This window comes from Mobula hypostoma, chromosome 6 (genome assembly GCF_963921235.1).
Source record: "Mobula hypostoma chromosome 6, sMobHyp1.1, whole genome shotgun sequence".
Lineage (NCBI taxonomy): Eukaryota > Metazoa > Chordata > Chondrichthyes > Myliobatiformes > Myliobatidae > Mobula > Mobula hypostoma.
The window spans coordinates 147,090,659-147,117,948 of record NC_086102.1 but is presented as its reverse complement, the minus strand read 5'-3'; the positions used below and the strand labels follow the sequence as shown (position 1 = coordinate 147,117,948).

The window sequence follows — 27,290 nt, the reverse complement described above, 5'->3', positions numbered from 1 at the left end:
TCACCAGCAAAGTTGACAGGCGAGGAGGGGGGGAGGTTGCCATTTTAATGAGTGGTCAGATTATATGTGTGAGCTCTGAATGAACACACCTGCTCCCACAAAGCTAAAAAAAAAAATGTTTGAAGCTCCAGAAAGCTTTCTCTCTCTTTATTTCTTCCTGAACCCCACAACTCTCCCCTACCCATCCAGTTGTCCATGGAATAAACTGTGAAAAAAAATTGGAATTAAATTAATGTCATGGAAACATTTCATGTTAACATGAATTAATCATTAGAAAAACACAAGAATTTTGCAAAAACTACCTTTTTAACGAACACTGGTTCTTTCAAACAAGCAGTATTTCCCTGCAACCTTACCCTGCATCCACCAGCAACTACACATTTTGGCTGTGTTTAATCAGGAGTTTTCAGGAAGTACTTAAAGAAAAACAAAATCAATCAAATAGTTGCATCAGCATCTGTACCTTTTATTTTCATAAAAATATACAGCACCTGAATGCTTTTTTTAAAAAGTAGTTTACATTTCAGTATTTCTATATATAACAAGCATTCAGTAGTTCACAAAAGTCACATAGTAAAGTGTGCTTAAGGTCCAGGCTGGATTTAGATAATTTTGGGTTTCTTTCATGTATTTTGACAGTCTTGACGCCAAAAATGTCTTAAGCTTTATTACCTCATATTCAACTGTAGAACTATGACCAAATACATAAAAATTTGATAGACTACTGTTTCCAACAACATTTTCATTTTCACTAAATTGTATCATATTCACTGCATAAAACATAACACTGTCACTGTATCATGATACCATACTATACTGTAACAAGACATATTGCACATGCTAAAGCATAAAAGTAGACACGATTACCAAATGGATGATATAGGCTTTTTAAGGGGTTGACCACTGCATAAGCTTCCACAAATATTTTTTCTATGGTTTTAAAATACACACTGTCAGATTGTCTAAATTATAATTGCCCTTTTCCAAATAATACTAATTTGTGATCAGCCATGTCTTTCAACCAAGGCTTCAGTTTTGAAACAATACTGCAAAATAAAAAAAAATCCACATGATGGTTTTATGAACAAACCACTCTTCATTCAGATGCATTTGGACCTTTAAAAACTGTACATTCATTGTTAATTTTAAAATCTAAATTAACATTATTGCTTGAATATTACTCAATTAGCAAGATTCTACAAGATGTTTGGAAACCATCTGGAAAATACACATGGGCAGAAAGGCACTAACTATTTGATAACGCAACAAAAACAAAATGGTATTTGAATTTAAGAAAAAAATGAAAAATTTGCTACAAGGATTGCCAATCACAATACTACAGATCTCTAAATTCCAGCATTTAACTTTACCAGACTTTTTTCTAGTCTTATATTAAAAACTATAAAAAATTTAAAAGTACAAATTTACATAATTAAAATGGTTTAATTTTGCATTCCAATGATTCACTAAATAAAACAATCAAAATGAACAAGAAATTTTTAAAAATGTCGAACAGTATAAAGAAAAGACCAGCCAATATAATTTAACTGGGGGAAAAGAAGCAACCACAGAGTTTTAAAATTATATTGCAGCTTTAAACTTCTAAGAAAATTGATTAACAAACAGCTTTTTCTTCACATACAACCATTGTTTTTGGCCTTTTTCCTTCAATTTCAGTGCTTTAGTATGATATGATATTTATTGCTTTAAAGCAATTTCATATCAGAGGTCTCTACTCTGGAATTTAACTGCTTGTAATGGTTATTACAGAATAACCATTACAATATATTAAGGTTTCTTGAAATCTTTTCAGTGCTTTTAGTTAGAATAGTGAGGTTGCATTGATTGCACAGTCACTGCACAGAGCAATAATAGATCCCATGTGAATATTTGGAAAAAAATCAGAAACTTTACTTTGCTGATATCTAATGTAACATTGTGAATTAACTTAGATGAAATATATATTATTTGCATTCAGGTACCGTATTTTTACTGAAATAGGCTACTTCAATGTAGCTGTTGAAGTAGATGAGTAAAAAAAGAAGGCTGTATGTAATCTTAGAGAACAAAGACAGCAACAGTCACAATCAGTTGCAGATTTGGTCCATTTGGCATAGCCAGACATGAAAAAACATTTTCATTTAACTTGCTGTGGTCCTGTCACAGGTGAGAGAATGGCTCCATTTAACACATAAGCTTTGGCAGATGAAGCAGACGTTATCACAACAGTTCTTTATGGCAGTTACTCTCTCTTCATCCTACAAGTGGGTAGATTTCAACAAAATTGCTGTGCATTCTTTAAAGGCTGCCTTTGAGGCTATATAAAAATGTACAAAATACCACAATCTGCTATTTGAACACTCGTCTAAACTTGCTGGTATACTTAAAGTAAAAAGATATCATCAAGTCCTGTTGGAATTTGTGAATATTCTACACCGCAGTCTGGAAAAATTCATTCATTATTTATCAGTAGTTAACGGCTCAGGTGGATAATTAGTCCCTAACAACTCTATAACCGCAAGTTTTTACTGAAGTGCAAATGCACGTTTGTGCTGATTTGGAAAATCTTTTAAATTCTATTCATAGGGCAAGTAATCTGGCAATGAACCGCACAGCATCCTGTGACAGATTCCCATGAATTTCTACAGTTACTATATGCAGCACAATTTGGTGGTCAAGAACCACTACTTTGCATAAAATGTCCCAGAGGCAATGCCAAATATATGGCAGATTTGAGCAATAGCAAATCACTTGCCCTATTTAACAATCCTCTTCATGAATCAATACTTTAAGATTCTGCTTTCTAAAACATGTAAGAAAAGTGCCTTTTTATTAAGTGCTTCTTAAAAAGTTTGCAGTGATTGATTGCTCAATCTGTAATTCTTCAACTGAGTAACAAGCCAAATATTAGGCTTTTTCCATCTAAGGTTCTTAAAATCATTCAGAAAGTCTCAGAGTCTGAATCATTTTCATCATCTTCCTGTTCCTGACACCTATCCATTTTTCCCACATTGTTATACAACTCCTTGTTAAAAGAATTAATGTTGCTACCCGTATTAGGGGAATCATAGGATAGAGGTGTATTCAAACTGTCATTTTTTATTAGACTGATGCTGAAGGACGTCATTGTGCTGGGAGAAGAAAAAGGCATCATGGTAGCCAAAATGAGTGCCAGACAGTCAGCCACATCTTTGTTAGGAGCACAAGCCAGGGCTGGGGTATGACCTGGGCACAAAAGCAGACAAGGGAATGGTTAGTATGTAAAGTCTGAACCAAAATGAAAAGGAAGGAAAGAAAAACAGCAAAGTCAAATCTCGCTTTCAATAAATCGACTTACACTATTTAATCCATGCCAACAACACTACAAGGAGGTTTGGTTAAACTTTTAGAGGTGTCTTAGTGCTGGTGTGTGTTATTTTTGATAGAGAAGTAAACTAATCAACCGCAGAACAATTAGTAAGAAGCTATCCATACTTACCATTTTCATCCACAGCAAGAACACTTGCCCCTTTGCTTAGTAAATCATGCACTACCATTTTAAGCCCATTCTTTGCAGCTATGTGAAGCGGTCTGAAAGAATAAATTTAAAACTTTAATTATAAAAAAAATTAACAAGTCAGTAAGGTGGACAATTCATACAACTAATACAATCATCAACGTGCTAAATAAATACTCTTCTGTGATCTCTTTTGTGATAACATATTCAGAGCATTACCTTCCAAAATCTGGAGACATCTAGAGATTAGGCTCCAGAATTTTTTGATAGCAGTACTAAACCTGTTCTGCTAATTTAACCAGTGCTTATTCAGGACGGTAAATTTAGTCATAATCATAGTCATACTTTATTGATCCCGGGGGAAATTGGAAATTTGATGGCATTTATGTTTCTATCAATGCTTCAGGCAAAGACTTCCAGACCAAATACCCTCAGGCTGACCCACCTTCCCTCCAATTATTCTACCAATTATTCTTCTTAGGGAAAATAAGACTTCCAATTTAACCCAGTCCAGATCTCTCATAAATTTTACATAATCATCTTTATTGCCAAAAAGGAAGACGGTGAGGCTCAATGCAACTTACAGACCGCAACTGCCTGTTCACTTGGGAAATCAGTGAGGGGGAAAAATGGTGAAATTAATTGAAAATAAAAGCAAATAAACATCCAGGACTCATGGCCTGTACCAGGTTTATGATGAAATGGCTTCAGAGATGGTGCCCATCTTTAAAAGTTCCTCAGATTCTAGAACACTTTACACAGAATGGAGGGTAGAAAATTTAATCCCCCAATTTAAGAAAGGAAGAAGAGAGAGGAAGTACACTAAAGTTCAGTTAGTCTGTAATTAATCAGCAGGAAAATAACCGCAGAATCCGTTATAAGGAAAGTGATAGCAGGCCAAGGAGAATGATAACATGATTGGAGTTCAGTAAGTATTAAGGGAAGGGAAATGATGCTTGACAAATTTGTTAGAATTGTCAGTAGCACAATAAATAAGGGCAAACCAATGTTTCTGATATATTTAAACTTACAGACAGCCTTCAATAAAGTGCTACACAAAGTTATCAAACATAATTATTGGATTCAAGGACTGAAAACTGATTAACAAAATAAAAACAGGCAGAAATAAAAGACACTCTTTTTGTGTTGACAAGCTATAACTGTTGTATAAGCCTTCAAGATCAGTCCTGGAACCTGATCGATTCACAATCTTTATCAATCAATGAAGAAAAAGTGATATACCTACAGTTGAAGTCAGAAGTTTACATACACCATAGCCAAGTACATTTAAACTCAGTTTTTCACAATTCCTGACATTTAATCCTAGAAAACATTCACTGTCTTAGGTCAGTTAGGATCATTACTTTATTTTAAGAATGTGAAATGTCAGAATAATAGTAGAGATAATGATTTATTTCAGCTTTTATTTCTTTCATCACTTTCCTAGTGGGTCAGAAGTTTACATACACTTTGTTGGTATTTGATTGCATTGCCTTTAAATTGTTTAACTTGGGTCAAACATTTTTGGTGGCCTTCCACAAGCTTCTCACGGTAAGTTGCTGGAATTTTGTTCCATTCCTCCAAACAGAACTGCTGTAACTGAGTCAGGTTTGTAGGCCTCCTTGCTCACACACGCTTTTTCAGTTCTGCCCACAAATTTTCTATCGGACTGAGATCAGGGCTTTGTGATGGCCACTCCAATACCTTGACTTTGTCGTCCTTAAGCAATTTTGCCACAACTTTGGAGGTATGCTTGGGGTCATTGTCCATTTACGTAAGGCTCCTTTTCACACTGACTACAGCTCTGCCTTTAATACCATCATTCCAAATAAACTGATTCCTAAGCTCCGGAACCTGGGCCTCAGCACTCAGATCTGCAGCTGGATCTTCAACTTACTCACTGACAGGACCCAGGCTTTAAAAATAGGGGACAACCTCTCCTCTACAATCACTCTGAGTACTGGTGCCCCACAAGGTTGTGTACTCAGCCCCCTGCTGTACTCACTGTACACCATGATTGTGTAGCCAAGTTTCCATCCAACTCAATATATAAGTTTGCTGATGACACAACAATTGTAGGCTGTATCTCAGGTAATGATGAGTTTGAGTACAGAGAGGAAATTAAGAACCTGGTGGCATGGTGTGAAGACAATATCCTATCCCTCAACGTCAGCAAGATGAAGGAATTGGTTGTTGACTTCAGAAGGAGTAGAGGACCGCACGACCCCATTTACATTGGTGGTGCGCAAGTGGAACAGGTCAAAAGCTTTAAGTTCCTCGGGGTCAATATCACAAATGACCTGACTTGGTCCAACCAAGCAGAGTCCACTGCCAAAAAGGCCCACCAGCGCCTTTACTTCCTAAGAAAGCTGAAGAAATTTGGCCTGTCCCCTAAAACCCTCACTAATTTTTATAGATGCACCGTAGAAAGCATTCTTCTAGGGTGCTTCACAACCTGGTATGGAAGTTGTCCTGTCCAAGACCGGAAGAAGCTGCAGAAGATCATGAACATGGCGCAGCACATCACACAAACCGATCTTCTGTCCTTGGCCTCACTTTACACCGCATGCTGTCACAGCAGTGCTGCCAGGATAATCAAGCTTCTTTCCAACTGTGATAAGACTGCTGAACTGATCCTGACCCAGATCTGGGCCGTACCCTCCAAATCTCCGGACCCGCCTCTCGTTTTTTTTTTTACGCTACCTTACTTCCCATTTTCTATTTATGATTTATAATTTAAATTTTTAATATTTACTATCGATTTGTACTCCAGGGAGTGGGAAGTGCAGAATCAAATATCGCTGTGATGATTGTACGTTCTAGTATCAATTGTTTGGCGACAATAAAGTATAAAGTATTTGGAATACCTATTTGCCACCGAGCTTTAACTTCCTGGCTGATGTCTTCAGATGTTGTTTCAATATATCCACATAATTTTCCTTCCTCATGATGCCATCTATTTTGTGAAGTGCACCAGTCCCTGCTGCAGCAAAGCACCCCCACATCATGATGCTGCCACCCCCATGCTTCACAGTTGGGATGGTGCTCTTCGGCTTGCAAGCCTCACACTTTTGGCCCAAACATAACGATGGTCATTATGGCCAAACTGTTCAATTTTTGTTTCATCAGACCAGAGGACATTTCTCCAAAAAGTAAGATCTTTGTCCCCATGTGCACTTGCAAACTGTAGTCTGGCTTTTTTATGGTGGTTTTGGAGCAGTGGCTTCTTCCTTGCTGAGCAGCCTTTCAGGTTATGTCAATGTAGGACTCGTTTTACTGTGGATATAGATACTTGTCTACCTGTTTCCTCCAGCATCTTCACAAGGTCCTTTGCTGTTGTTCTGGGATTGATTTGCACTTTTCACGCCAAAGTACGTTCATCTCTAGGAGACAGAATGCGTCTCCTTCCTGAGTGGTATGACGGCTGCGTGGTCCTATGGTGTTTATACTTGCGTACTATTGTTTGTACAGATGAACATGGTACCTTCAGGCATTTGGAAATTGCTCCCAAGAATGAACCAGACTTAACATCATTTTCTGACCTCAATCCCATAGAAAATTTGTGGGCAGAACTGAAAAAGCATGTGTGAGCAAGGAGGCCTACAAACCTGACTCAGTTCCACCAGTTCTGTCTGGAGGAATGGAACAAAATTCCTGTGAGAAGCTTGTGGAAGGCTACCCAAAATGTTTGACCCAAATTAAACAATTTAAAGGCAATGCTACCAGATGCTAAGAAAAGTGTATGTAAACTTCTGACCCACTGGGAAAGTGATGAAAGAAATAAGAGCTGAAATAAATCATCCTCTCTACTATTATTCTGACATTTCCCATTCTTAAAATAAAGTAGTGATCCTAACTGACCTAGGACAGGGAATGTTTTCTAGGATTAAATGTTAGGAATTGTGAAACTTCTGACTTCAACTGTACAATTGTCAATTATACAAATCTGGGTAACAGTGCAAGTTGTTATGAAGATCCAGACAAGCTTCTACAGGATAAAGACAGAATAAGTGGATAGGTGACGATAGAGCAAAATAGATGCAGTTTGGAAAGAAAATGATAATCGACTGTTCGAACAAAAATAGAAAATCAGGGTATTTTCATTTTAAAATATCATGAGACTGCTTTGATTGCCATTGATCACAATGGGTCCTCTGAATGTCAACATTTCCCAAGTGTACAGTGGCCTTTATTATATTTGGGTTTAACGAGCACTGATGATACTACTTTTGGAAGGGGATTTTCTCAATAAAGGGAGTGCAATAAATATTCACCAAATTGATTCCTGTATGGGAAGACTGTCCTGTGAGGAGAGATTCAACAGGCTTGGTCTAAACATGCCAAAATGATTGGTGATCTTATTGAAATATACAAAATTATAGTGGTATTTGACAGGGTAGATGGAGAGATTATGATTTCTCTCGGAGGTGGAGTCCAAAACCAGGGATTACAATTTTAAAATACATGACCAAGATGAGTAGAATAGTAATTTCTTCACCCTGAGGTCAATAAGTCTTTGGAATTCTTTTATAAGAGGACACCAGAAGCTGAAAGGCTGAGCATATTTAAGACAGAGATTGAAAAAAATTGGGATATTAAGGGAATCAAGGAATATAGGGTTAATGTGGGGAAATGGTACTTTTAAGTTAAAATATTGGTTTTAGTGACAGCAGAAGAGAGAATGTGAATGTCCTTCTCTTGCTTCTATATTTTACATTATTATGTCCTTCATTGACTGTTGTTCCTCAATAGCAGAAGATGCCAACCTGAAACAGATTGTTCAGTGACAGGATACCAGTTATGGTGGAGGTTCTCTTCTGAAATATCCTGAGAAAGGGATAATTGATCCACATCCATAACTATCTATTATGATACCACTGAAGTGCAGTTTCTTTAATGCCCATTGACTTAATTTTTACCAGGGATCCTTGATACCACACTCCTCAAGTACTACTTTGATGTCAAAACAGTCACTCTTGCCTCACCTCTGGAATTCAGCACTTAGTTCCACATTTGGGCCAAGGCTGTAACGAGATCTGGAGACAAGTGATTCTTGCAAAACTCAAACTAGGCATCAATGAGCAGCTTTTTGGTGAGTAGATGCTCCCTGAAAAACTGTTAGTAACATTATTCAAATTCTCTTTTAATTCTGTTGATGACTCAATTCTTCATTCAGAATAAACAAATATGATTTATAAAATCTTTTGCTTTTTTCAGGATATAGCATACCTAGGCAATTTTTCATGTAGCTTCATAGATGATAGTATTGACACTATCAGAATACTTACTGAAATGACTGATTTTGCTAAGCAAACCTTTAACATTTCAGTCAAGATTTATAGCCTTAATTGTGCCTGTACACTTAATTTTGATGTCACAGCAAGTGAACTGAATTTGCTAAAGACCAGCATAGTCATGGTAGGAATCTCAAGGAGACTGGGGGATGATTTCTTTCTGACAATGACTGCAAATGCAGTGTTAACTTTTGCACTTGTGCTGGCACTGGTCTGAATCAGGAGTGGAAAGGGATAAGGTTTCGCTTCCTTTAGGTTAATTGCGTATGTTTTCACTACCATTCATGACTGTATTCAGCATTGCAGAGATATGACATTGTTTGGCTCAGGTGCAAAAATAACAGGGTTGTTATCATGGATGACTTTAACTTCCCTAATATTGATTGGCACCTGATTAGTTCCAAGCATTTAGATGGGGCAGAGATGGTTAAGTGTGTCCAGCACAGATTCCTGTCACAGTATGTGGACAGGCCAACTAGGGGGAATGCCATACTAGATCAAGTGCTAGGCAATGAACCGGGTCAGGTCACAGATCTCTCAGTGGGTGAGCATCTGGGGGACAGTGACCACCGCTCCCTGGCCTTTAGCATTATCATGGAAAAGGATAGAATCAGTGAGGACAGGAACATTTTTAATTGGGGAAGGGCAAATTATGAGGCTATAAGGCCAGAACTTGCGGGTGTGAATTGGGATGATGTTTTTGCAGGGAAATGTACTATGGACATGTGGTCGATGTTTAGAGATCTCTTGCAGGATGTTAGGGATAAATTTGTCCCGGTGAGGAAGATAAAGAATGGTAGGGTGAAGGAACCATGGGTGACAAGTGAGGTGGAGAATCTAGCCAGGTGGAAGAAGGCAGCATACATGAGGTTTAGGAAGCAAGGATCAGATGGGTCTATTGAGGAATATAGGGAAGCAAGAAAGGAACTTAAGAAGGGGCTGAGAAGAGCAAGAAGGGGGCATGAGAAGGCCTTGGCGAGTAGGGTAAAGGAAAACCCCAAGGCATTCTTCAATTATGTGAAGGAAAAAAGGATGACAGGAGTAAAGGTAGGACCGATTAGAGATAAAGGTGGCAAGATATGCCTGGAGGCTGTGGAAGTGAGCGAAGCCCTCAATGAATACTTCTCTTCGGTATTCACCAATGAGAGGGAACTTGATGATGGTGAGGACAATATGAGTGAGGTTGATATTCTGGAGCATGTTGATATTAAGGGAGAGGAGGTGTTGGAGTTGTTAAAATACATTAGGCCGGATAAGTCCCCGGGGCCTGACGGAATATTCCCCAGGCTGCTCCACGAGGCGAGGGAAGAGATTGCTGAGCCTCTGGCTAGGATCTTTAAGTCCTCGTTGTCCACAGGAATGGTACCGGAGGGTTGGAGGGAGGCAAATGTTGTCCCCTTGTTCAAAAAAGGTAGTAGGGATAGTCCCGGTAATTATAGACCAGTGAGCCTCATGTCTGTGGTGGGAAAGCTGTTGGAAAAGATTCTTAGAGATAGGATCTATGGGCATTTAGAGAACCATGGTCTGATTAGGGACAGTCAGCATGGCTTTGTGAAGGGCAGATCATGTCTAACAAGCCTGACAGAGTTCTTTGAGGAGGTGACCAGGCATATAGATGAGGGTAGTGCAGTGGATGTGATCTATATGGATTTTAGTAAGGCATTTGACAAGGTACCACACGGTAGGCTTATTCAGAAAGTCAGAAGGCATGGGACCCAAGGAAGTTTGGCCAGGTGGATTCAGAATTGGCTTGCCTGCAGAAGGCAGAGGGTGGTGGTGGAGGGAGTACATTCAGATTGGAGGATTGTGACTGGTGGTGTCCCACAAGGATCTGTTCTGGAACCTCTACTTTTTGTGATTTTTATTAACGACCTGGATGTTGGGGTAGAAGGGTGGGTTGGCAAGTTTGCAGACAACACAAAGGTTGGTGGTGTTGTGGATAGTGTAGAGGATTGTCAAGGATTGCAGAGAGACATTGCTAGGATGCAGAAGTGGGCTGAGAAGTGGCAGATGGAGTTCAACCCAGAGAAGTGTGAGTTGATACACTTTGGAAGGACAAACTCCAAGGCAGAGTACAAAGTAAATGGCAGGATACTTGGTAGTGTGGAGGAGCAGAGGGATCTGGGGGTACATGTCCCCAGATCCCTGAAAGTTGCCTCACAGGTGGATAGGGTAGTTAAGAAAGCTTATGGGGTGTTAGCTTTCATAAGTCAAGGGATAGAGTTTAAGAGTTGCGATGTAATGATGCAGCTCTATAAAACTCTGGTTAGGCCACAATTGGAGTACTGTGTCCAGTTCTGGTCACCTCACTATAGGAAGGATGTGGAAGCATTGGAAAGGGTACAGAGGAGATTTACTAGGATGCTGCCTGGTTTAGAGAGTGTGCATTATGATCAGAGATTAAGGGAGCTAGGGCATTACTCTTTGGAGAGAAGGAGAATGAGAGGAGACATGGTAGAGGTGTACAAGATAATAAGAGGAATAGACAGAGTGGATAGCCAGCACCTCTTCCCCAGGGCACCAATACAAGAGGACATGGCTTTAAGGTAAGGGGTGGGAAGTTCAAGGGGGATTTTAGAGGAAGGTTTTTTTACTCAGAGAGTGGTTGGTGCATGGAATGCACTGCCTGAGTCAGTGGTGGAGGCAGATACACTAGTGAAATTTAGGAGACTACTGGAGAAGTATATGGAGGAATTGAAGTTGGGGGCTTATATGGGAGGCAGGGTTTGAGGGTTGGCACAACATTGTGGGCCGAAGGGCCTGTACTGTACTGTGCTGTACTATTCTATGTTCTGTGTTTTATTTCCAGCTTGTTAGTATACATGGCTTTCACTGAGGTGGAATTTCAATTTCACTTATGTCTAGTGCCATTCCTTTATCTCTCAAACTGAACCAACTTCAGTCTTCCTATAGGATTCTGATGAAAGATGTGCCAGATGAAGAGCTTACAGGTAGTGACAATGTATGATTCCATTGCTCAGGATATGCTTCAAACATATCCACTTATGAGCTGCCTTAGTTCATAATGTGTTTATTCCCCCATCCTGATTCACATAGCGGCAGGATCATGATGGAAGGAGACCCCTGTATGGAAAATGACTTAATTTTATAGGAACAGGACAATGATCATTCTAAATGTCAATGGCCCTTGCCACAGCTGGATTTATGAGGCCCACTAAGTTATTTCTACATGATAAAGAAAGAGGACATTCAGTCCATTCATTCTATGTCAGCCCACAAAACAATGCCATTCAACTACTTACTCATACTCTAGGGGGAACTTATAGTGACAAGTAATCTACTACCTATGCTGTGGAAGGAAACCCGGGTTCTAGGTCACAGGGATAACCTGCAAACTCCACATAGGGAGCATTGAAGTGAACCCTAGTGACTGGAGCTGGAAAGCAGATTTCCATAAATTCAGTTTAGCACTGATATTTTTCAGAGAGGAATCCGCTTTCTTGAATTAACAGTTAATGGAATGCTAATTTGTCAGCAGAGGGAGGATTGCAGGCAGTAAGCAGTTTCTTTGAGTATGGTTGATGGGAAGTCATGAATCCTTGGCTGCAGTGTTATTGTTAAGAACTCACAGGTTCTTTCCTCAGACCGTGCATCACAGTGTTCAACCTTTGGTGAATCTGTTCTGATAGCTATGCAGTGGATGCACAGGAATTATTTTGTCCAGAGCTGGCACAAAAACTGATAGGTCTGTCTTAATGAGCAAGATCTTGTAAGGCTGTTGCTTATTAAGTTCGTATAGTAGTTCTTCCAATGCTGGAACTAATCCCCATAGCCAAAGGGAGAATACTTTAGATGTTGGGCACTGCATAAAATCCAAAAACAAAACTTTTTCCATTTCCTCCTACCATCTCCATATGTCAGTGCGAGTACCTGTGGAGTTCTGCCTATGCATGTTGTACCTTTTGTTTCCTGGTTCAGGTTCAATGACTAATTTACAACTGACTGATCCAGTTTGTTTGAATGGCCCAGAATTTATTGTTGATACTGATGCAAAAGACTAAAGAGCTTTGATGAATCAGTTGGGCTTTTGCCAAAATTAGTAATTGCTTTAATTTTCAATTCTTTGAAAATGAACTCAAATGTTGGAAATTGAACAAGTTCTCTAAATTCTTAGTTGAGAATTATGTATTATGAGTCTCTATTTTACGGTTCTAATAATTCAATCATAATCTTACAGAGAACCAGTATCATTCTAAATGCTCAATGGGGTAGAACTTGGAACTGATTTACTAATTGGGGGGTTTTCCAAAGGAAAAAGATTTGATCTACAATCTATCCCAATCAATTTTGCCTCAACATTTGTAGCTGTCACATTTTTAACGTGTTTAGCGAGTCAATTATGGGACCAATAGAATGTGTACTTTCGCCTTGGGCTGTTTTTTTTGAAGACCATTATTCAATTATGATATTTTTATGCATGAACAGTTGTTTAAATCCTGTTGATCAAGACCTTTGCTCAAGAAAGCACAGCAGCATCTCCACTTTCTAAGGAGATTGAAGCGAGTGAGGCTCCCTCACATTCCCCATTTTAACCAACACCATTTTAACATTTTAACAGAAGCACCATTGAGAGTGTCCTAACCAGCTGAGCCTCTGTCTGGTATGGGAAGTGCAAGGCATCTGACTGTAAGTTGCTACAAAGAATTGCGAAGACAACTGAGGGGATCACTGGGGCCTTTCTTTCAACCATTAGAGATATTTATCAGGAGCAATACAAATGTAGGGCCCTTAGAGTTGTTGGTGATCCCTCCCATCTGCCTAACTCTGCTTAACTCCCTCCCATCAAGCAGGAGGTACTGTAGCATTAGGACAAAAACTCTTAGGATGAGAAACTGCTTCTTCCCCCAAGCCGTAAGACTACTGAACTCCCCATCACCACCCTGGTTTCACCAAGTATGAAGTGCCAGTAGCATTATACTGTTCACATTTTAACTTGTATCGTATATGAACCTTATTATTTGTTAAGTTATTTGTGGTAATATTACTTCATGTGTTATATGTGTGAGTTATATTCACTGTGTTGTGCACCTTGGTCTGGAGGAACATCATCTCAATTGGAAGCATATACAGGTATGGTTGAATGACAATAAACTTGAACTTAAACTTGAAATTCAACCAGCAATTTCAACATAGTTTCTGCTTGTTATTTGGCACATAGGAAGTAGCATGAAGGGAAATGATTCACTAAGTAATACTTGTTTCCAATGTTTTTCTGCTTCAATAGCACTACTGAGCACTCATGAAACTAAATTCCCATATTTCCTCATTCACTGCAGCTGTATTACGTAAAGGACCTCTCAAACTGATTCTGCATAGACTGACCAAAGATGAGAAAGACAAGAAAGCTCAGAAATCTCTTCAAACAACGTTACATCTACAGTGCTATTTATTTACTTTTTTTTAAGGATATCTTTGCCTGGGTACTTCCTTGGTCATCTGTCTGGCTAGCTATACAAGCTTGAGCTATAGACGTAGGAGGTATGATAGACTTATACGTATCCATCAGAATTGAGGTCAAGAAGGGATTATATCTATAGCCAGTGAATAAGATGACCAAAGGAATTATTAGTTTCTCATCTCCAATCTTCTGAAGAATAAATGATAAGTTTTTGTAAGTCAGTAGTGACACAGATCTGTAATTGCTTACTTCAGCTTCATACCCATGGATGAACTGCTCTACCACAGTGGTCAAAGTCACTATCATGCTTCCTTGGCTCCAGAGAGTGGAGATTGATCTAAGTTTGGGATGGACAGCAACATTCAAGAACAGGGAGAATGAGTGGCAGATCTCTCTGGCTGTGCTGTCATATTACATCATATTGCTAAGGGATTACCTTGGAGACACCCAGAAAAAAAAGTAATAACTGCAGAGATGATAAACTGCCTTCACACCACATAACTTTGAAGTTTATGAGCACTACTTTCAACTGAAGTACATCTTACCTACACTTGCATCTGCAAGACAGAACCAATATCTATACCAAAAGCTCCAACTGCCTTGCATAAATGCTGACTATTATGCACAAAAAAGCAGGGCTCTGAAAAGTGACATGATGGAGAAGATATTACTTCATAAACTTCAAAAGAAAATTTTGCCAACCTACAAAACATTCCAAATAATTTACTTTCATGAAAGGCAAAATATAGATCTGGGCTCATGAGACTGTTATATTCCCATCTACTTGCATTGGGACTATAGTCCTCCATACCCCTACTCTCCAAACTTAGTGTCAACGTTGAAATAGAACTCGCATGCACCACTTGGGCTGGCAGCTCATTCCACACCCTGAGTGAAGTAGCTTCTGCTCATGTACCCCTTAACCTTTTCACCTTTCACCCTTACCCATGAGCTCTGGTTGTAGTCCCACCAACCTCAGTGGAAAAGGCCTTCTTGCATTTACCCTACTTATACACTTCATAATTTTGTACATCTCTATTGAATCTCCTCTCTGTCTTCTACATTCTAAAGAATACAGTCCTAACCTATTCAGCCTTTCCTTATAACTCAGGTCCTCCAGACCTGGCAACATCCTTGTAAGTTTTCTCTGTACTCTTTCAATGTTATTTACATCTTTCGTGTAGGCAGGTGACCAAAACAACATACAATGCTCCAAATCAGGCCTCACCATTGTCTTATGCAAGTTTAATATAACATACCATCTCCTGTACTCAGTGCTTCAATTTATGAATACCAATGTGTCAAAACTCTTTTTTACAACCCCATCTACCTGTGATGCCACTTTCAATGAATTATAGACCAGTATTCCCAGATTCCTTTGCTCTACCACACTCCTTAGTGCCCTTCCATTCACTGTGTAAGAACGACCCTGGTTGGTCCTACAGAAGTGCAATACTTCGCACTTGTCTGCATTAAATGCCATCTGCCATTTAATATATCTTTTGGCATATTCAAAGGACTAAAGTTCTAAGTTCAAAGTCAATTTATTATCAAGGTACTTATACAGTATGCAGTATGTCACCATATACAACCCCAGCATACTCAGTAGTTGCAATAATAGAATCAGTGAAAGGCCACACCTAGCAGAGCAGGGTGCAAAAGACAACAAACTGTGTAAATAGAAAAAAAAGAAATAATAATAATAATAATAAATAAACCATAAATATCCAGAACATGAGATGAAGAATCATTAAAAGTGAGTCCACAGGTTGTGGGAACAGTTCAATGATGGGGCAAGTGAAGTTGAGTGAAGTTATTCCTCTGGTTCAAGTGCCTGATGGTTGAAGGATAATAACTGTTCCTGAAGCTGGTGGTGTGAATCCTGAGGCTCCTGTACCTTCTTCCTGATGGCAGCAGCAAGAAGAGAGCATGACCTGGATGGTGGGGTTCCCCGATGATGGATGCTGCTTTTCTGCGGCAATGTTCAGTGTAGATGTGCTCAATGGTGGAGTGGGTTCTACCTGGGATGGATTGGGCTGCATCCACTACTTTTTGTAGGATTTTCCATTCAAGGGCATTGGTGCTTCCATACCAGGCTGTGATGCAACCAGTCAATATGCTGTCCACCGTGCATCTATAGACGAGTGTTAAAGTTTTAAATGTCATGTCGAATCTTTACAAATTTCTAAGAAAAGAGAGGTACTGCTGTGCTTTTTTCGTAATTGCAGTTAGGTACTGAGCCCAGGACAGGGCCTCCAAAATGATAACACCAAAAAATTTAAAGTTGCTGACCCTCTCCACCTCTGATTCCCCCAGGGACCTTTGGTTTCCTCCTCCTGAAGTCAATAATCCACTCCTTGATCTTGCTGACATCGCGTACAAGGTTGTTGTTGTGGCATCACTCAGCCAGATTTTCAATCTCCTTCCTATATGCTGATTTGTCACCACCTTTGATTTGGCTAACAACAGTGGTGTAATCAGCAAACTCGAATATGGTATTGGAACTGTGCTTAGCCACACAGTGTTAAGCAAGTCAAGCAGAGGGCCAACCACACAGCCTGGTGGTGCACCTGTGCTGATGGAACTTGAGGAGGAGATGTTGCCAATCGATTAAGTGCAAAATCCTGTTTCAGAGGATTCTTGGTGAAAACACCATCATTATTACTGGATTAATACTCGTGTACAAGGCCTTCTAAGCACTGCAAAGAGCAGGAAGACTAATTCTCTCCATGCAGTCATGACAGATTCTGCAGCTGTACTAGCCTGCTATTTACATACTTTAAGGGTGCAACACTGAATCTTGGAAACCTTTTCTGTTGGAGGGACTAATGAAGTGAGGTTGTATTGTAATCCTTGACTTTGGCAGATTAATGTGGCTAATTCTGAAACAAAGGAGCTACTCAAAGTGTCAACAATCAGCAGCACAAAGAATAGAGATGATGAAAACCCAAAACCATTAGACAACTTCAAAGAATTTCGGGGTTGTCATTACAATGCCCTTCAAGATCTGCCTGGGACTCTGCCATTAAACCCAGTTCTGATAAGAAGACTGCCCATGCCATTAAAATTTTCGGTTTCCTATTTCTGGCATCACTTTATGCCTGTGCTGTATGACTATGACCAAAAACAATTTCTACCAAGCCGTACTAAGTATGACCAAACATTTGGTCAAGAAGGTACATAGATTTCAAGGAGAGTAAAAAAAAATCTTTTAAGAAGGAGACAAAGACTTAGTGAGGACACTCAAGAACTGAAGCATTTGATGGCATAACACCAAGATGGAGTAAAGGACAACGTGTGTCAACAAATACAAATGTTGTTTATAAATGGCTCTTTGCAAGTTAGGATATGGTTCGCACAAGCTCAAGTATAATGTAGCATGGGAGATGGGAGGGCTAACTATCAATCAGTACAAATTAGACAGGGATTTAATTAGACAATATTCTGGAGATGAGGCCAAAGATCCTACCAATGAAGCAGACAAGTTCAAACATAGCGTCAAGTTTAAACATTTGACTTTTCACATTTTCAAATGTAGATATCTCCACTTGCAAGTATTCATTATTTGCATTGTTTCGCTTCTGCAATCTGATCAAAATGCAATCGTTCTATAAAATAACCACAATAAGTCCAAACAGCTTAAAAAATTAAATCTGCTGACCAACAATTACTACTTACGTTTGCAGTGCATTATTTGTTGCATTAATAAGGCTTACATCATCTATTTTCTCAAGGATGAACAAGGCACATTTTTCATGACCCTGCCAAAATGAACACAATTCATGACTATTAGTACTTTTACATATTAGATAGCATTATGTGCTGAATCTTTATTTTCATACTTTAGTCAGGTTTGAACATAACCTCAAATTTTCTCTGCATTAAATTTCTGCTTCCAGCAGTTTGACTCATTATTCAGTGGAACTGAAAGATTTTGACATCCTCCATCAGACCACAACCTTAATTCATATAAAATTTGATTTACCACAGTTCTATACATTTTTGGTTTTTTTCTTTGTGAATAAGCATTCAATGCTTCACTCAGTCAAAAGATGTTGTAACATCTGGCATCAGTGTCCTGAACTTTATTTTACCTTCAAAACTTCCCTGATCTTACAGAAATGTTTGATGTAGGATAAAACTTTTAATTGCTATCTTGTACCTTCTGCTGAAATCAAACATTCTAGAAATTATTTAGAACAGGTGCAGACCAGATATTGACCAAAATGGCTCCCAATAATTGATCTAAATGTTCATACATGAATAATAGGCACTTGGTGAAAAACTGCTGGATACATTTGTCCTTAAAGGCATTTTGCAGCAAAAATCAGCAAATTCAAGCAAATATGGAAGTGCAAGAAATTTTAAGGTATGAAGAGAAACTACACTGCCCTGTAGTGGCAAAATAAAGATATGCAGCTATGTATTTTTTGTTCATCTCTCTGGCGTTATTTAACTGCAGGAGTTAAGAATGCATTGAAGAAGGATCGTTGTGTTTCATTTATAAACACATATAATTCTTTACAATACAAAACTGGGTAGATCATTGAACAATATACAATAAACTGCTCCTACAGTGTCAACATGTACAAGCGCATTTGAATTGGGTTCACACAGTACGATATCTTTAGGTTTCACTGCCAAATAAATTTAAAAAATTTAAAATTAGATCCCTAATCTCATCTACAGGCCTTTTGGGACAATAAACCATTATTGAACTCAGGATGAATTTGGGCAGCACCTGGTATTGATAATTAATCATATTCTACAATTATCATCTTGTGTAACTTCTAAAGTTAAAATCCATTTATCTTTATTTCCGGAAATTATTTTACAAATAAAGATTTTGTGAATATGATCTGTTTCAATATAAAAAAAATCATACATTTAAACCATCAGCAGCAAGCTGTCGAAAATGTGATATTATAACTACAATTGAGCTGAGGGACTATAAATGGAATCTCAGTTTTGAATTGTCAATATCAATTCCTTCCCTTCGAAATCAATACTACTTGCAGATGTGTCAAAATGCAAAACTTGAAAAGTTAAGATCTGTGTCTATGTCAGCAATAAGCCTAGTGCCTTCCAACGCTAGGTTTGTACTTCCACAGGTCAGATTTTCAATTTCACAACCAAATAATTTTTAAACTGTGCATGCAGAGTCTAAGCATCCATTTCAGGCAGAAAGTTTCAAACCATTCTCAGGGTGAAAGTTTTCTCAATCTGCCCTATAATCCTTCTAACAGTTCTGTATCTCTTAGCTTTTGACACTTGTAAGGAAAACTGGCCCTTCCCATCTATTCAATCTAGACTCACCATAACTTCAGAGTACTTTACTAAATCTCCTATTATCCACAACTGTTCCAAAGAAACCAACTCTAACTTATCCAATCTTCGGGACATTTTAAAAAATACTTACAGACTTTTAAAAAATCATGCCCCCTTCTTTTAAACATTAAAATATATTTGAGAGTAAATTCTGAGCACTACAGAATACCACTGTAAACACCTTACCAATCCCATTTGTTTCGTACCATTTTAAAATTCGATTTGCCGCTCGCCCTTGTAAAAGCATGAGCTTTTAATTTATTGACTAGACTATCTAAATGGACTCACTGAATACCAACTTCTTACTTCCTCAGAAAGTTCAATCAAAGCTGCCAGTGTAACCTACGCCTAACAAATTTGTGCATAATGTTGCTAAATAATCCGTGCTTTTCTAAATGAAGATCTATGCTGTCCTTTGTTTTCACCTGTAATAATTTGATTTTTCCTTTCCATTTTAAATAACAAAGCACATTTATCCTTTAATCCTCCAGCACCATTCCTGCAATCAAGGAGGATTTAAAACCTACAGTCGTATGCTTTAACATATTCTAGCTTCTTTTAGTAACCTGGGATATACCTTCATAGTTGAAACAAAACAACTATATATTCTAGAAATCTGAAATCAAAACAGAAAATGCGAGAAATATTGAGCAGATAACATCTGACGACAGAGAAAAACAGCTAATGCTTCTGGTCAATAAAACTTCAACAGAACTGTGTAAGCTTTTTCTGCTTTTGCTTTATAGTTCAATTGGGCCACGTGACTTAGCAGTTTTAAAAACACATTAACCCCTTAATCCTTCCTCGGAATTATTAACCTTATCTACATCCTTTGTCTCCCAACATAAAGCAGGATATCTTTTCATTGATGATTTCTTGAGTTGATGATTTATTGATCTTTTGGAACTCATAACTTCAACTTCAAGTATCATTATTTCTTTACATCCTCTCTTTGCATAGCTAATTTCCCTTTTAATTTTTCTTCTGCACTTTATAAATTCCTTACCTTACTGCTAAGTTTAGTTCTCAATGTCATACTCTCTATGGTTCTCAGCAGCTAGAGGTTCTAAATGTGGCATTCTACCTTTTTTCCAGTGTGGAAATTCATTTACCCTAGATCCCTTGAATCTCTTCTTGTACATTTGCCACTGTTCTACATGCAACACTTTAGCAAGCTGGGTCGGTGGAGTTATTTGTGCAAGTAGTATTTACTCCATGAATTTCCCTTCGTATTTTGCTGTGTGTGTGAATATCTGAACAGAATAATTCAATTCTACAACAAGAAAAAGCTCTGCTAAACTTGTCCTCACGGTGTTGTAGCAAGTATGCATACTGATACCTTGCCCCATAGAATAGCACAATTCAGGTTTATATCAATAATTTGCTAGACTGTCTACAACCCAAATATAGAAGTGGAGAAACAAAATTCTGGAGCATCAAAGACATACTGGCAGACTGAAAGGTACTTTTTTTAGAGAATGGCCATGGACATTAGTAAAAGTAAATACAGATCAGCAAATATTTGATGAGTGACAATGTTTTGCAAGATCTTTGTGTATTTGTAAAAGAGTGTCATCTAGGAAAACAGAATATTCCATCACCCAATTTAATTCTCATAAATAATTGTCAGGCTTTTGCTTCCAGCACTCCAAAGTTTATTCCAATTATTAACCAAGTTAAGAATATTCCACAACAGCTTGACATCACCTGTATTCAAAGATCACATATCCTGAAAGACAAGTATGTCAAGCCTCTTCCCTCAACTTAATTCAACAGCAGCACAAGAATAAAATCAGACAGTAGACCAAAAGAATGAACTGTTGTAAAATTCAAAATTAAATCCCTCCATTATCTCTTTTCCTGGTGAACAGATTTTTATGTTAGCTCTCGTTTCAGCACTTAAATAAAACATGAACATTCTTCTACATTTCTGCCAATTTCCCTTCATTGATTTAGCCACATCCATGTCAAGGGATCTGGTAGTGGCAAATCATTACAAGTCCTCGACTGCACCTCGCTCACCCTGCAACCAGCAAGTACTCTATCCTATTCTCCCATTTTCTCTGTCACTCTTCATTTTCCTTTATTTTAGTTTCCCTTCTTCTTATGGCACAGGTCTCAAGTCCATCTCCTCTACGTCCTGTACTTCTCCTCCTTCCTCCTTAATAAAAAAAAGGATTGAGTACCACCTGTCTTCAACTTCCACATGCCATGAATCATCCTTCATAATTTCCACTCCATTCCTTTTCTTTTGCATTCAGAAGGTTTTCTCCCTCTGTAACTCCCTGTTTGTTTTTTCCATCTCGACAAACAACTCACCATCTCACAGCAATTTTCCAAGTAAATGCAGGCCATGCAACCCCTGTTCTTGTACCTTATCCCTTCCAAACAATCCTAGGCGAAGCATCAATTTATTTTCTCTTCTTCTATCTAGATATCCCCTATAATACAAGTACATGCAGTCCACATCTTTTTAATCCATAAGGACAATTTTGAGCTTTCATTCACCTGTTGTTTTCTTTTCTATCCCAAACCTATCTCTGTCTTTGTTTCTTTTACTGTTCTGACAAAACCCAACTCAAAGAAGAGCAATACTATACTCTCAAAATGAAATGCTGAATTTAACAGTACAGGTATCAGGTAATTAGTATTTCTAATCAGGATTGGCCATGTAAATGTATAATTAACTCATTTTCTTCCTTCTCCTCAGATGCTACCCGATGGATTGAATATTTCCAGCATTTTCATTTATTTCAAATTTCCAGCAATTACTGTGTTCATCTCATAGCTCCAGCATGTTTTTAAGGATGGATCAGTAGCTTAGCTGTTAGCTTAACACTTTACAGCACCAGTTGTAAGATCAGACTTCAACTCCCACTGCTATTTGTAAGGAGATTGTATGTTCTCCCCATGATCACGTGAGCTTCCTCCGGGCGCTCTGATTTCCTCCTTCATTCCAAAGATGTACATTTTAAGAACTAGTAAGTTGTGGGCATGCTATGTTGATGCAAACAATACATATTATTGTATGTTTCAAAGTGGTGGTGGCATCCGTTAGTTTCGCGAGACCATGGATCTGCGCCTGGAAGGTCTTGCTTCAGTCTGTGTTAGAGCAGCGTCTGTTGTGGCTGTGGAGGCCCACACGGGAGTGACAGTCTCGGCTGCAGCGACTGCACTTGAAGGCACTGTCCTCCATTGTTATCTTGGTGCTGTTTTTCTGACGAGTGCACTTTTCTTCAGCAGCAAGCCTCAGCTTCTCTTCTCCTCTTTTTAGACCTCTGTATAGTTCCAGCCTCCAATGAGAGTGATCGCTTGCAATATCCTCCCACCTCTCGACCTTCATTTTCAGTGATTTCATGTCTCTCTTGCAAATGTCTTTGAAACGAAGATGGGGCCGCCCTTGTGCTCTTTTGCCGGAGGCCAGTTCCCTGTACAGCAGGTCTTTCGGGATCCTCCCTTCTGACATGCGGTGTATGTGGCCCAGCCAGCGGAGATGGCATTGTTGGAGCAGGGTGAAGAGGCTGGGTATCTGGGCGCGAGCCAGGACCTCATTGTTGGTGACTCGGTCAGTCCACGTGATGTCCAGGATGCGTCTCAGGCTGCAAAGGTGGAAGGCATTGATGCGCCGCTCTTGTCTGCAGTAGAGGCTCCAGGTCTCGCTGCCGTAAAGCAGTGTGCTGAGGACGCAGGCCCTGTAGACTGCAACTTTGGTGTGCATCGTCAGCTTTCTGTTCTCCCAGACTCCCTTTGTCAGCCTGGCGAATGTTGAGGCTGCGCGTCCGATCCGTCTGTTGATCTCCGGGTCTAGGGAGAGGCTGTCTGTGATAGAGGAGCCAAGGTATGTAAACTCGTGAACTATCTCCAGCTCGTAGTTGTTGATGGTAATGGCGAGGGGGTGCTCAACGCCTTGGCCCAACACGTTAGTTTTCTTCAGGCTGATGGTCAAGCTGAAGTCCTGGCAGGCTCTTGAGAAGCTGTCCATGAGGCGTTGCAGTTGCTCTTCACAGTGTGTTGCCAGTGCCGCATTGTCTGCAAACAACATGTCCCTGATGAGTACTTCACGAACCTTGGTTTTTGCCCTCAGCCGGGACAGACCGAACAGCCTCCCGTCTGATCTGGTGTGGAGGTAGACACCATCAGTTGATGTTCCAAAGGCATGCTTCAGCATGACTGCGAAGAAGGGTGGGGGCAAGCACAAAGCCCTGCTTCACACCACTGCGAATGTTGAAGGCCTCTGAAGAAGAGCCGTTGAACTGAACGACACCCTTCATGTCTGTATGGAATGACTGAAATATCCTGAGGAGCCTCGGGGGACAACCAGTCCTGGCGAGGATTTTGAACAGGCCGTCTCTGCTCACAAGGTCGAAGGCCTTCGCAAGGTCAATGAAAGCGACGTAGAGTGGTGGTCTCTGCATTTCTCTTGCAGCTGTCGAAGGGAGAAGATCATGTCGATTGTGGAGCGTTCTGACCTGAAACCGCACTGAGACTCGGGATATACCCTTTCGGCTATTTTCTACAGTCTGTTCAGGACCACATGTTTCAAATACACATTATAAATAAAACTAATGTCCTTTTTCATCTCTCTCTGATGCCCTTATTCACTTGTCTCAATTCACATTCCTCCTGATCTATCAACTCCTTTTTGATGGAGCTAAATGCAATTGTGTCACCTGAATATATATTCACTTTGGTTCCTCCATCTCTCTCCCTCCAAGCAATATAAAATGCACTTATTTTTAATATATCAAATTTTGAGTTTAAATGATCTATGACCTGGAACTTCGACTTTGTTTCTCTCTCCATAGATGCTGCCTGACCTACTGAGTAAGCCCAATATTTCAATTTTTAATTAAAGGGCTACAAGTTGTAATACAATAATGCAGATAATCAAGAAAGATTAGCCTCAACATAGAATTTCATTTGGAAGTAATTTTGACAGGATAAAATGAGATCAATATGAATCTACTGTGAAATCATGTTTCATGGACAGGCTTGATTGATGTAAAGACAAAGCCAAATAAAAAATTAAAATCAAAAACCTGCTGACATTGCAACACCAAAGTAAAAACAAAAATGGCTATAAACACTCAGCTTTCAACCTGAAATGTCAAATGTCTCTCTTTCCACCGAAGTTGTCCAATCTGCTGAATGTCATCAACATTTTTGTAGAAGACAATCAATTTGAAATAAATTAGTGTGGCACACGCAGGACTCGAACCGCCATTGGGAGCCGCGTGTAGACACGCAGTAACGTGTTTGGAACTACCTGCTCAGGGCGGACCTTCCAGGGACAGTCTGACATCACGTCCGCCCCGCAGGTCACAGGGGCCCACAGGAGGGAAGATTTAAGCGCACGATCTTGAATCAGTAAACGCGTTCTGAGTTCAGCTCTCTCTGCCTCTGTGTTTCTTTAGTAGCGCGTTAGCGCGCGACTACATTGGTGATCCGATGTTCCAGACGGCATCTGGAGCCGGCGACTCAGCGACCAGCCATGAGTTCGAGCAACTCGTGCAGCGCAGTTTCTCTGAAGCTCCCGACTTTCTGGGCCACTCAGCCCCACGTTTGGCTCAAGCAGGCTGAGGCCCAGTTCAATATCAGAGACATTACAGCCGACGCCACGCGGTACTACTACATGGTCAGCACACTCGACCAGGAGACGGCAGGCCGGATCATCAACTTCCTACGCCAGCCACCAATGGAGGACAGGTACACCAAGCTCAAGGAGCTCGTGATCAGTACCTTCGGACTCTCCCACCGTGAATGGGCCGCACAGCTCCTACACATGGACGGCCTGGGCAACCGCATGCCATCCAAGCTCATGAAGGATATGCTGGTGCTCATGGATGGCCATAAGCCATGCCTTTTATTTGAACAGTTGTTCCTCGAGCAAATGCCAGAGGACATTCGCCTCCTCCTCGCAAGTGAGGATTTCAGCGACCCACACAGGGTCGCAGCTAAAGCAGACGTCCTTTGGCAGAGCAAGCAACGTGGAGCAGCCTCCATTGGCCTAGCCACGATCGTGCGCCCCACAGCCCAGGCCCTGCAACCGAAGCCGTCGAGACCCACGGGGGAAAAGACGAAACTTCGGAACAATGGTGTTTCTATCACCAAAGATGGGGCACAGGTGCGCGCTGCTGTCGTCCACCATGTGCTTTTCTGGGAAACGCCGGGGCCAGCCGTCGCTAATGGCTACGACGGCTGGCCACCGAGACAGCCTTCTGTACCTCTGGTACCGACACTCCAGGCGGTGCTTCCTGGTAGACACCAGGGCCGAAGTCAGTGTATTCCCCCCCTCGAACATGGACATTCGTAACGCGGTCCCAGGCCCCGAACTCACCGCTACAAATGGCACCAGTATTCAGACGTACTATCTCACTGCATTTCGGGTCCAGCCGTTTCACTTGGACTCGCACGTTGGCAGCGGAGTCACAGCCACTACTAGGGGCAGATTTCCTACGAGCCAACTGCCTCCTGATGGAGCTAAAAGGCCGGCGTTTGGTCCACACCGAGACATTCCAGACTTTCCAGCTCGGAGAAGCCAAGCTACTGGCCCTCCACCTGGATTCCGTGACCTTCTCGGGTAACGAATTCACCAGGGTGTTGGCGGAATTCCAGAATTCCCCCCCATAGTCACCCTGCAGTTCTCCACGGCCGACCCCAAGCACAGCGTGCAGCACCACATCCCCACGCAAGGACCGCTGCTGCACACCCAAGCTCGCAGGCACCCACCCGACAAGCCCCACCTCACCAAGGAGGAGTTCCATAAGATGGAAGAGATGGGAATCGTACGCCTCTCAGACAGCCCATGGGCATCCCCGGTGCACGTGGTGCCCAGGTCCGCAGGAGGATGGAGGCCCTGCGGAGACTACAGAAGGCTCAACGATGCCACAACTGCCAACAGATACCCGGTACCCCACATCCAGGACTTCACGGCGAACCTGCACGTAGCGACCATCTTCTCGAAAATCGACCTGGTCAGGGGATACCATCAGATCCCAGTGCACCGCGACGACGTGCCCAAGACAGCCCTCATCATCCCGTTCGGCTTGTTCAAATTCCTGAGGATGCCTTTCAGTCTCAAGAATGCAGCCCAAAGTTTCCAAAGGCTCATGGACTCGGTGGGACGTGGCCTGGATTTCGTTTTCATCTACTTGGACGATATCCTGGTGGCCAGCAGTTCACAGCAAGAGCACGTGGCACATTTGCGCCAGCTCTGCCAACGCCTGAGCAACCATGGACTGGCAATCAATCCGGCAAAGTGCCAGTTCGGGCTGACGGAGATCAATTTCTTGGGCCACCGAGTCAACCGACATGGCGCAGTTCCCCTACTGGACAAGGTCCAGGCCGTCCGCCAGTTCCCCAAGCCCAGCACGGTCAAGGGCCTGCAAGAGTTCGTAGGGATGGTCAACTTTTATCATCGGTTCGTGCCGACAGTGACACGCATCATGAGACCCTTGTTCAGCCTGATGGCCAGCAAGGTCAAAGAAGTGGCACGGGACGCAGAATCCACGGAGGCGTTCGAGCAGGCCAAGGAGGCGCTGGCAAAGGCGGCCCTCCTAGTGCACCCGAGAGTCGATGTACCCACAGCACTCACAGTTGACGCTTCCAACGTGGCAGTCGGCAAGGTCCTGGAGCAGCTCGTCGAGGACCAGTGATGACCACTCGCTTTCTTCAGCCGGCATCTATGGCCACCAGAGGTGAAGTACAGCACTTTCGACAGAGAGTTGCTAGCGCTGTACCTGGCTGTCCGGCA

At 40.9% G+C, this 27,290-nt stretch overlaps 1 protein-coding gene across 6 annotated transcripts in view; it reads right to left on the bottom strand.

The window, feature by feature from the left end:
- Positions 1-455: 455 nt before the first annotated feature.
- The window catches only part of LOC134348485 (serine/threonine-protein phosphatase 6 regulatory ankyrin repeat subunit B-like), a 164,113-nt gene continuing 137,278 nt past the window's right edge, over positions 456-27,290 (bottom strand). For 4 of the 6 annotated variants that reach the window (XM_063051940.1, XM_063051941.1, XM_063051942.1 and 1 more), the window contains 3 exons: positions 17,888-17,970; positions 3,479-3,570; positions 456-3,225 (listed from right to left, as the gene is read on the bottom strand). In XM_063051940.1, coding sequence (XP_062908010.1) covers positions 2,942-3,225; positions 3,479-3,570; positions 17,888-17,970 — 459 coding nt within the window. In that variant the 3' untranslated portion in view covers positions 456-2,941. The remainder of the gene's footprint in view (positions 3,226-3,478; positions 3,571-17,887; positions 17,971-27,290) is intronic. The other 2 variants (XM_063051945.1, XM_063051946.1) reach the window with 2 other exon arrangements.